Source organism: Labrus mixtus, chromosome 13 (assembly GCF_963584025.1).
Source record: "Labrus mixtus chromosome 13, fLabMix1.1, whole genome shotgun sequence".
In the NCBI taxonomy this organism is placed as follows: Eukaryota; Metazoa; Chordata; class Actinopteri; order Labriformes; family Labridae; genus Labrus; species Labrus mixtus.
This window is the reverse complement of record NC_083624.1, coordinates 14,337,615-14,350,001: the sequence shown is the minus strand read 5'-3', so window position 1 is coordinate 14,350,001 and position 12,387 is coordinate 14,337,615. Positions and strand designations below refer to the sequence as shown.

General features: G+C 38.4%; 1 protein-coding gene across 1 annotated transcript; it reads right to left on the bottom strand.

Moving 5' to 3' along the window:
- Window positions 1–471: 471 nt before the first annotated feature.
- On the bottom strand, window positions 472–3,887 carry cxcr2 (chemokine (C-X-C motif) receptor 2). Its single transcript, XM_061053823.1, has 2 exons — window positions 3,720–3,887; window positions 472–3,081 (listed from the first exon to the last, which is right to left on the bottom strand). Exons 1-2 carry the CDS (start codon window positions 3,792–3,794, stop codon window positions 2,011–2,013), a joined length of 1,146 nt encoding a protein of 381 aa, XP_060909806.1. The 5' UTR covers window positions 3,795–3,887; the 3' UTR covers window positions 472–2,010.
- Window positions 3,888–12,387: the final 8,500 nt, after the last annotated feature.

Genomic DNA, 12,387 nt, shown 5'->3' with positions numbered 1-12,387 from the left:
AGCAAAAAGCTTTTGAAGAAGTCTGAGGCACTCAGAGGGTTAACTCTCTGAGTGCCTCAGACTTCTTCAAAAGCTTTTTAGTTGGATCCCCGCACTGAAGAGCACCAAAAGGACGAATTACCCCAAAAAATGTTCAACACCCGCATGCAGCACTGATGCATCTATGATGCACTATGCATCTGCTTTTTGACTGAATATTTTACAGTAAAGCAATGACCTTTTTTTGTCAAAGTGAAACAGAAAAAAACACTGGAATGAGGAAGGACTGAAGGCCACAGAGTTTAAATATTTAATTTTTATTTTTAAGCCAAGTGAAAACTACATCAATCTAGAGAGAATACATGCCTTGAAAGTTTAAATGAGATGTTAAAACTGTTAATGATGTGGGAGTGTGGAAATGTGCAGCATTTTAATGAAAGCAAACAAAAAGTCAAAACAAAACAAAAGAGGATTGAGAGACCTCATAGCATGGAAAGTTCACAAATTATGTATTAGCATCACACCATCACATATCAGCATCACTATCTGGCCATATCTTGAATATTCGTATATGAGCTCTGTAGATGAATGGGAATTAGCACTCACTGCGCTACATACAGTATACTGTCTAAGGTAGGCTGTCTTTATATTTGCCTTTCAGACCAACAGTTAAAACACTTTTTAACACAGAGAAACTAAAAATGACTAAAAAGAGACATCATTGATTTTATATTCACGAGATAATGTACAAATATCCTATCACTGTTTTTGCAACAATTGCTTTTGCTGCAAAATTTGTGAAGATGTGTATTAATTAATAAGAAGAATGTCATGTTTATACTTATCTTGCAGATGTTATTGAATTGATATGAGTCATCAAAGAGACTTAAAGTACCTTGTTTTTGCAAAAAAGACAAGATTTCACCACCTTTCCTGTTTTGGTTAAGACACCTGTTTGCGTAAAATTCTAGTTTATTTTTTCTTCTTTGTGACGTGGGAACATCCTCTAAAAAAAAAAAACTTCCTCTAAAACAAAGTTTAAATGAACAGCTAAGCTCTTTTAATACAGGCTCATCAATAACATTCAGTCTACGGCTATTCTCAAAGAAATAATACTGTAGTTTGGTTTACAACCAATTTAGTCAGAAGCTCTGCAGCTGTTTAATTAACTACTTTGATGATATGTCACTTTTTCCTCCATTAACTGCTGATTTTTTTTTCACATGATGTTACATAGGAGTGCCAATTTGTTGGACTAACGTAATTACGCTTCAAACAAAGTTAAATCATTCAGCATCGAAGACATTAGAGCATATAAGAAACACATCTGAGATGTGACAAGGTGCTAAATTAGACATCCAGCTGATGCTTTGAAGCAAATACCAGCCATGTAAGCAATTTTTGGTGGAATTAATCATGGCAATCGTAACAGGACTCAACTCTTCACTGTAAAATGTTGTCCGATGATTGATAATTTGATTGAAGGAATACTTCAGCATTGACATGTTATCTTACTCAGTTTTTTTTTTTGCAGCTTATTTGTGAGAACAGATACCCCACAACTTGTTTTTTGTAATTTAAGGCTTATGCCAATACTAGTAAGCATAACACAGCATAAAGCCTTGGACGGCTGGCCCGGTAGTTCCCTACCAAGAAAATACAATGTCCCAAAACATTTTCATTATAATTTTTACAAAAAGTTAATTTTGCTACCTTTGGATGAAACAAGGTTAGCCATTGACCCCTGTTTTAGTCTTTATATGAAGCTAAGCTAATTAGCTTTTGACCATCTTTATCATAGCTACAGACATTCAAGTGACATTTCTTAGAATTCAGAAAATGTACAACAGCTGTAAATGACTTATGAATACAGATTATGATTCCTATTTTGTAAGCTAACCTTTATTACTATTTTGTCATTCTTCTAGACCTTATTGTATTGGTTGTTGGGTAAGTTATACTCTAATGTTCTTTTTTATTTTACTCTTTGAAGTGGGAAATGCCCACCACCTGAGACTGTCAAAAGCTGCTCTACCAGGAGCTGGCAGATGTGTTTCTAGATCTGCTGCTCCCTGCGCTGTTAACCGAGCCTGATCTGTAAGACATCAGGATCCTCTTGCTGATGAGGCCGTGTTTGTGAAGAGCCGAGAGCAACTCGTTTCGAAACTTCTGTCCGATGAAGGCGTACAGCACCGGATTCACTGCACAGTGCAGAAAGGCCAACACTTGGGTCACATTCAGAACGGCCTCAACTCTGTAGCGAGTGTCACACGTCTCCACTTTCAGCGATCCACCTTTAATGAGTGTGTCAATCAGTACTGTGATGTTGTATGGCAGCCAGCACAGGACAAATGCTGACACCACTGCCAGGATGACACGCATGGCCTTATGCTTTTGTTGATTTCGTGTGTGGCACAATGTCACCACAGTCCAGCCGTAGCAGAGGGCCATCACTACAAGTGGCAGGAAAAATCCAACTGTATGGCGCATAACGCGAATGCCGACACGCCACCTGTCGCTGCTTTCGCCTGTTCGGTTTTCATAGCAAATGAACCGGTCAAACCCTTTATAATGCAAGCTCTCCCGATGTATTGCCACAGGTAAGGAGATCAATCCAGCCACCAGCCACACCACGCAGCACACCGCTTTCACCAACAGGTGATGGGAGGATATTAAACGTGTAGCCCTCACAATGGCAAAGTGGCGGTCCACGCTGATGCATGCGAGCAGGAAGACACCACTGTATACTGAGGCCTCCTGAAAGCCCGACAGGATTTTGCATGAGAACGTGCCAAAGATCCAACCAGAATGAGCATCGACCGCCCAGAAGGGGAGGGTCAGAGTGAAGAGAAGATCTGCAATCGCCAGGTGCATCAAGTAGATGTCTGTGCTTGCTCGACTTTTCTCCATGTAGCAAATGACATAGACAACTACACTGTTGCCGGCCAAGCCGAAGACAAACACAACAATGTAGGTGATGGTCAGTCCCACACTGTTAAATCCAGGCAAAGTTTCACTGCAGGGAGAATACATTTCATCCTCATAGTCAGGGGTCGTATTGGTGAGAAGGGCATACAAGTAACTCTGGTCGAATCCGTCCGCCTGTAAAAACAAAATCCTTTCAGTTTGTTAAAGTTCAGTGGAAAGGGCACATGAATTCCACTTTGTGATTGCAAAACAATACAAATCAACAATCACTCAATTATTCTGTTTACTGTTTCAAATGTATGGAGTCTGGCACTGCAAAGGCAATGTAAACACATTGAGATGGAAGTGCCAAAGAAAAAATAAATCTGATGGAGTCCTTGTGTCTCTTTCACATATGTGCCAATAACGCCTATATACTGAATTAACTAGGAATAAGAATATGAATCCGTAACCCAAATAAATGGAATAGATAAATAAATTAGGTTAATTTGAGACCTTCATTAGGATCAAGCTCCATGTACTGAGCTTTCTGCCAAATTTCTCAGTTTTTATTTACTCTGCAATTTTAAAGCAGATCAGTGTATGTGACTGCCCAATGCAACTTTAATGGGCTAATGTCAAAAAACAAACCAATGTCAATTGCCATTTCAAAATTAGCCTAATATCATCATATGAGAATTGTTTCATGATATCCCATTTACAGTTAGAAAGAAAGACAATAACTTTGATTACTTTTTGTCATTACGCATATAGGTATTGTATAGCCAGCTGCAACTTTCAAATGTTAAAGATTCAGGATTAGAATTATTTACCTGTTGTGCCCATCCTTCTTGATTGGTAAGAACCAAATACTTCAGAACACTTACAATAAAAAGTTGGAGCTTCATCCCTTGTGACTAGATGCCCACAAAGATGAACAAGTATGGAACTGACTGGCAGAGTGTTTCGTATACTTGGCTTGGTAGAAGAAATTGTGTAATACACACAAAGTATCACTAAGGAAGTATGAGCAAAAAAGAGATATGATCTATCTTAGGCAATCTGCATGAAAAACAAAATCTTGAAACAGGTTCTTCTTTCCATATCTTGTTTTTGATCAAACAGTTAGATGTGGGGTGTGACAGGATGTTCAGCTGGTTAACCTGCAGAGCAAAGGTGTCTATGTAACTGTCCAAGTGTATGTAAGAGGTTTAGCAGCTGTAACTATAAATAAGGGAACTGAAAAGTTCAGACTAAAATGTTACTTTTGACAGTTTAATCCAAAATGAAAACTTAATTTCTTCAAGTATGCTTTATTTTGATTTATTTTTATCCATTGTTATCTTGCACTAATTTGTGCGTTTTAAAATGAGGATTACCTTTTTCCTGGTTCCTTCATAATCTCCATTGCTTCCTTCCATCCATTATACTTAAGTTTTTTCCTCTTTGTCCAGTAGAGGGCAGCAGCCGCCTTGACCTATGAGTCTACCACAGACCTTCACTGGAACACAGAGTTGGGGGGAATTTGTTTCATTTTGACAATAGAGTTGGACAACTTTCAAACCAAATAACATTTCCTATTCACATTCAAAGATCCAGAATATAGCCAGAATAATAATCAGGACTTTTGTGCATTTGGCAGTAGACAAGAGTCTGTATTGAGAGAGAGGATCAATATGGGAAGTTTGAGATTAAATGTTTCTAGAAGTAAGCCTATTTTGAAGTCGATGAGACTGCAGCACTAAGTTGTCAAAACATTTTCTAAATAATATAAAGTAAAATGATTAAATTACAAAAGAGAATAAAAAAAATCATCATTAAAAATAGTTTGATAAAAAAATAGCAACTACTAAAGCACTAGAAACAAAGAAAATAATTAATCAGGGAAGAGAACAGTGTGACAATAAGCACAGCATACTGTGTATGTCAATACAGCAGCTGTGAAGAAACAATAGAGGAATGTAATTTACAGGTTGAAGACAACATCATGAGTCATCAACCAATGAGGTTATTTTTTAGCAGTGGTTAAAATTACATTATTCTCAAACAACCTCCTCAACTTCAATTACTCCGTATTAAGTCAGTCAGTCGTGTATTTTTTATGTTGATTTTGTTTTTTTACTCTAAATACAAAAGCACACCAACCTCCCAAATCATCCAAGAGATTTAATGTTACTGGTTACAGGAAATAGCTTTCCTTGATTTTTTATCATGAGGCCACCTTATCATAGAAATTAGAAATGTACACCAACAAGTGGAGAAGAAACTCAATGTTCTCAAACAACTATTAAAGTGTTGTGGGGGTTAATTCATTACTAAGAAAGTCTGCTATCCCTAGTGAGTCATGACTGTTAGGGTTTTGATGGGGATGTGGCTCTGACTTCCATAGATGAGTGTGTTGTTAGATAAGTATGTATTTTAAAGACCCCTCCCACCACAGATGTTAAACAGAGTTTGGCTGACATCATCACCACAAGGCTTCCTTCCTCACTGGTGAATCCCAGTGACCCTAAGCCACCCTTCTACCTGCTTTCAGTGCTAACTAAAGTAAAACGTTTCCTGATATAACTCTGCCATTTCTATTTAAAGACTGTTGTTTTTGCCCATCTGTCAGACTGCAGGCTGCTCTAATCAGCACATTGTAGCCTGACAGACCTGGCAGAGGTCGGATGTCTTTCCTTTTCCTTCAGTCATTGAATGTGCTCTTTTTAACCAGTACAGACAGCATTTAAATAATAGTCAAGTTTTTGCCATCAATAACCAATGGATTGTACTAATCATTGTGATAAAATGGTGAAACTTTAAGACACCTTCTTGAGTGAAAAACTTCAGAATCTGGGGTTGGGTTTTCCTCTGTGGATACATAACTTAGGAAATGAATTACTTCTGCAAGCCCTAAACACATGACACATCAACTGAAGAAGACAAGACGGCTTTTCTAGTCCCATAGAACACTCGCGCATTTCTTGTTATTCCTTTCTATGGTAGCTTTATTTATAACTTACATTTCCAAAGCAACCTAACACACATTTTTCTCGCATTAACAACATATTTCAAGGACTGGTGGCATGCAGTCTTTTTGATGAAACAGAGCAATGGCTGTTTGTGAGATTTGTTACATAACTGTATTTACTTTAACCTTATTACGGTTATAATCTTCAATTTCTGTATGCTAAGGAGTCAGCAGCCTCATAGCTTTTCTGGGCTAACCACTGGCTTATAGGTCAATGACAACAAATGTTTGTGTTTCCTCGGGTCAAGTCGACAAGAGGGATTTTGCGAGGGGTTGCTTTCCAATTACAATTCCTGTTACAATTCAAACTGTTCAGGATTTAGCATTGGCTAAAGATTAGTATTAGTTATTCAAATTTAGACTCTCCAGAAAAACATCTTCTGTAGATACGCAGTGGTGCAACACCAAACAATACAGTCACCAGCCCTTTACAGATTGGGATTCCATAACAGCGCCATAACAAAGTCCCGCCGTCATTACCCCTTTAAAGAATTGCAGGAAACTATTGGTGTCCCAGAATGTGGTTTTTACAAAGTTGGGGAAGGGAAGACGTTTCACCTTCTGACAAGGACCAAGAAATCCAAGTGATTTTAGGCCTTTGACATTTGTTGTTTGTTTAATGAAAAAGATCAAATGCTTATGTGGACGCTGTGAGGATCCTGTTGTCCTTAATCAATGTATTTAAACAAGTGTTGTGGAAGCGCATAAATATCCCAACTTCAATTGGCAGTATGCCAACAGTTAGCGGTTAGCTACAGTACAGTATAACACGTAAACTTTTCAACATTTACTTGGTGCTATATGGACTAAAATCATACGTAAAGTAGAAATAAATACACGGGTTTTACAAAATAATTACAAAAGAAACATGACTCTAAAAGAATGCTAATGTTTATTTGTCTATAGGACGATAAAATAAGCTAGCCAAATCAACTCACACACTAAATGTAAATAACTTTTTCACTTACAGACATAACTTACCTTTATTCCAATGACTCCTCCCCCTTTGCACATGTTGAAATAAAGGCACTTGAGCTGACATTTTCAAATCGGTTAATTGAGGAAGGAGTTTGAACTCTTACTTAGTTAGCCTGCTAACAGCTTAGCTGGTTAAAAACATGCTGTTTCAAAGTATGTGCAATTTCATTATATTCAAGTGGTAGTGCAGAAAATGTTGGCCCCTGCAACTGCTGTTTCCAAAGACACTTTAGCAAAGCAGGTGCATGTAGTGTGTTAAAATAAATATTGATGATAGGTATAGGGTTATCATGAAATCTCCAATGATGTGGCGACTCACAATCTCCCCCTTCCAAAAGCAACATGTAAGGTCTTAATTCCAACTTTCCTGCAACTATAACACCTGAGTCTACAGTTACACATTTAAAAACAAGTCCAGCACACAATCCAGCCTGTTTGCTCTATGAGCTGTCAGTTTGAAACAGGACCACCCAGACAATCCTCCCGAATACCCGGCCGGCTCTGTTTGCTTTGTTTTTGTCTTCTTGATTGCTGGAGATTAGGTTGTGAACACACCACATAGAGGCCATGTCTATGTAAAAGAGTGTTAAGTTAGATGGGAAAACAGTAGCCAGTGTACACTCCTGCTTGTCAGTCAACATCTTTATTGTTGTGTCAATGGTAACTCCCATTTAGCCTTTGATACGCACAATCTAATGCAGGTCATTAGATGTTGTTTTTTTTTTTAAAGTCAGTGTTGACAGTAGTGACGAACTTCCTTAGTTATAGTTCTGTCCTTTTTCCTTTAGTTCCTCATATTTTTATCTGACACTGAAACACAGCCTAAGAGAAGACTTTTAAAATGTGTTTTACCGTTCATAAACTATCCCTGACATTTTGTAAGAGTTACATTGAACATTAAACGACATTTACAAGGACAAGCAGGAAATTATCTCTCGATGGTTGGAAGTAAAAAGACTCTGACTCAGCACTTCTGTAAATGTCCCTGCTGTTCTACAGTCAGTCATATCCCTCTGGCTCTACTTTAAAATTGAGCAGCAACCACAGAGAAACTTTGATAGACTGTTTTTATGGTGCCTTAGCCTTGAGTGCATTGTAATTGCTGGAGTTGTATGCGTTGGTGTTCTCTGTAACAAATTCTGCCCTTCAATATTTGTAATTTATGTAACTTGTCTTTGGAAATGTACCTACCGATTTTACTTTCGTTTTACGAGTTCCAGTGCATTTGCTTCTAGCTCAAAATAAAAGGAAGTACGTTTGGTGGTAAAGGTCCTTTGGAAAAGCAAGTGGCACATATTTCATATTTATTAGAAGCAGATATTGCAACCCACCACAAGACTTATGAGAGTTCAGGATACTTGTACACAAAGGCAGCTATGCTTAAGCATTTTGGCGATCTCTAGGGTCAATTGGCTTTAAATTGTCTTACCCTTCTCCTTTGGCTGATTTTGTCTTGAACATGCATCTTAAACCAATTTCTCACCCTGCTTTGTCTTAACGGTCGAATAAATATTTCAGTTAGCACTTTCACACTATCACAAAACTCCAGAAAAACTCCTGAAGTTTTTAGGCTGAGCTGAATGTCTGAATGCAAACAGTCAAAGTAAATGATCTGATTTTAAAATGCAGCAGTATATAAGCAGGAGAATTTACCTCGAGGGAGAGGGAGGGGGTGATGACGTTTATTCCCTGAGATTGGTACACGACCATAGATTATATGCATCCACTTGCTGAAGGGCCTGCAACATTTCTTTGTCAAGATTGCATTGTGCATAATACCTGCTATTGCTAAGGGGTATGGAATTTACTTCACTGAAAACATATAAGATAAAATAGACATGTAATGATCCCAATATGATCCCACCCAGCATACTGCTTAATGTTTGAAGTCTTAATCAGATCCTCTAGTGATCCCCAGCCCTGCCTAAGAATTAAACTCTATTGACCAAGTTCACCCGAGCATGGAATCTGACTCACTGTAAAGAGAAAGGCACACTCACAATGAGTCAGCAACTAGTTTCAGAAAACTATGTGCAAATAGCAGGGATCCACTATTTTCTTCAGCCCTCTGAGTTTACTATTTTATTGTTTTCATTGGCTTAGAAATATTTATTGTCTTATTCCTTTTTATTCTTCTTTCAATCATTATAGATGTATTTTGTCACTTCTTCACTCAAGTTTTGAGACAATATAGTGCAGGACTTTTTAAGGAAGCTAACATATTATTATTTGAATTATTTTCTTAGATATAGTGTAATTATTTACTTACACTGTTCCTTGGTTGACTCTAAAATTGTACTATAGGCTTCTCATATCAGTGATGGGACAACAGAAGAACAAACTTTGTGGCCATGGGTTGTTTTTTTTTTTTTACGTATGATGATGTAGGTTGGTGTTATTTCTAAAGCTAAGCTCTTTTTCATTCAATGGAAGGCGTGCCAAGTAGCCAGAGGCTTGGGGTTGGGATGTCCTGCATGGTTTGTATTACACTCAGTATGATTCACAACAACCAGAACCACAGCATATATATTCCAAAACCAAGTCTTTATTCAGATCAACCGCAGTGCCTTTGAGGATATTTTGGAGCCTTTAATGTCAATCCTTAAAATAGCATGTCTGTTCTCTCACAGAGAAATGGAAATGTTATTCCAACCCACACACTGGTGGTGTGTGTGTTTTTTTTTTTCCTGAAACAGAGGGAAGTCTATATGTTTGTCTGAAAGGCTTGTCTGGTTTTCTCTGATAAAAGGTCCCCTTTTCCTGAGTGGTACCTCCTCTGGAGACTCTAGCTCTGTATGAGTCTTGTTCAGAGACGGACCAGTTTCAGGTTACCCCACGTTAACGCCTAGTGCAAAACCAGTATAGGTCAATAACAAATAGTCCAAAGCTGTTCTATAGAAGATTGTTGTTGGTCTTTGGTTTTCAGGAAACAAAAACCATTCAATGTTTGCATACAGAATGTTTTTGTGTATTCAATTTAATCCAGTCATTAGATTACGAACAAAGCCAGCTTCAAACACAACATTCACTGTCAGATTGACGCGGACATCGTAAAGTCACATGTAGCATGCTACTTTCGGGGCACCTGCAAGTTGGTGTTGTTCCTGGCATGCCAGTTTTACAGCAACATGTGCATTTGATTTGACGACATGGCACCATAACTACAGCAGTATCGGACGTAGCTGATGGCATGCCACCAGGGGGCCAGCGCCATGTGCCACTTGTCTCTCACACTAGAACCACCCATCATCCACCACCATGTTGAATGTGGAAATGAATACCAGTGGTCTTGCTTTACGATGCCATGTAGGTACCATGTTGTTAAACCAAGCACCCGTTTTGCTGTAAAATCGACATGCCACAAAAAACACCGGCATGCGTGTACTCCTGAAGAGGCTTGCCACTTTACGATCTTGGCGCTGCGGCACTATCAAGGACCACACCATAAACGCGATGCTAATTGATTATGCTGTAATGATCATTCCAAATTAGGTGATGTTTAACGTCTTGCTGTCATCAGTTAGGAGAACCTTAATTCTTAGGGCATCCACCGTAGCTCCCTGACAGAACTTTCCCCTTAGGCCACTGCAGATCTAAGAGGAAAGAAAGAAAGAAAATATAAAGAAGGGTGGAAGGGGTGCAGAATGCACAGAAGGAAAGGAGAGGAGAGGGTTGGTTCAATTTATGGGCACGCTGGAAGAGGCGGGGTTTTAAAACACTGGTTTAGGTGTGGTCCTGATACTGAAACTTTGCTATAGCATCACTTGCTTTGGCCTATGTGGTGGTGATGCAGAAATACCACTCACAATTCCAAGACACAAATATGTAAGTCCAACATCCACTGTCCGTTGAGCTCTTTTTGCACCGACGACTCAATATGCTAATACTACTAATAGCTAACTTTGTCTGTAAATACACCATTCATTAGTCCAACATCTTATTCAAAATGTCTTCTGTTTTGACAATAACTATCTTTATCAAAATGTATAAGACTGTGTTGGTGCTGTTGTGATATCTTCATCATGATGCACAACTTGCCGTTTTTACTGCTAACACGCTTTTAGCAAACTATGGTATTCAACAATAGAGAAAAACAAAATTTAGCTTATTTGAGACCTGTCCAATAGTTGGAAAGATATCCATAAACATTTAGCTTCAAACCTTCCTAATCTGTTGACCTAAGTGTCTAAATCTTTATATTTATCTTTTCAGTCTCTTTTTCTTGAGCTCTGCATTTGGACCCTGTGAAAAATGGAGAAATGGTGATAGACTGAAAACAACTAAATATCAGGTTCTATTAACAGTGGTATACAGGTTTCCCTCTTAGATAATAATTTACCAAATGGTGTACTTCAAGTGTCGGGTGACCGAATAACAACTGCATGCCCCTTGGCAAACTTATCTAAAAGGAGCAGGTTGGGATTTGAGTAATGGAAGGAGTGTCAGTGTGTGAATGAGGTTTGGTCTTTAGATTTAAGGAGCACAGATTTAAAATGTGCAGTTTGCCCTAAGGACCCCAATCAAGGCAGTGATGCAGCTAGAGATGATGAGTTCGGGTGGGGCAACGTGTGAAAGGGACTGGAGTTCACGTATTTGACATATCACAATAAATTTTTGTGTTCTCAATGAGCTGAAAATATGCTGTGTGCCTGTGGTCAAGAGCATTTTGTTCAACAGGGAGTGGAATGTTGACAGAGTACTGTTAGCCAGGGGGCTAGCTTTTTTGTTTCTCAGAGTATCAATCATGGATAGGACAAATATACAGTAATAAAGTCCGATAAGGAAAGAATCCAATTTGTCAGAGCACACATTGAAAGAAAAGGCTCATCCGACTAAGACCAAGATTGGCTCAGTGACCTGGAAACTTTATTTTTCTTCATTCAATGGAACCAGTACAACCCCCATCTTAGAATGAACACAATACTAACATCTTACAAGAACAATTAGCATCCCAATTCACACAATGGAAGAAAAAAAAGTATGACTTAATATTTACATTTTACACGCTGACTGGGTGTAGGGACAACAGCATAGCAAGTCAGAGACATTAATAAACACATCAAATATAATTTGTATTAACCATTCAGCTATTATGAGCTCTGACTGAATGCTTTCAGAGAATGGATGTCCTTCTTTTGTCCTTTTAGTCCACAAACAGCATTTGTCCTGAAACCTCATGTGCTGCATGACTTAGCATTAAATACAAGTTTAACAGGAGGCTGTTGGTGAGATTTATTGTCACCTCTCTATTGTTAGCGTAATCTTGCCAGTGGTGTTGCATATAACATTAACGTCTTTGTTTCTCTATAATAGTTTCACTTGAGTTTTGCGCACAAGCCTGCAAAAAAGAGACAACAACTCTGCCTTTCTCTCTCACACTCCTTCACACACACACACACACACACACACACACACACACACACACACACACACACACACACACACACTCAAACAGTATGCACACAGAAGGTCTTTAACATTGATACCAAAAAACCTTTTGCCTTTGTAAA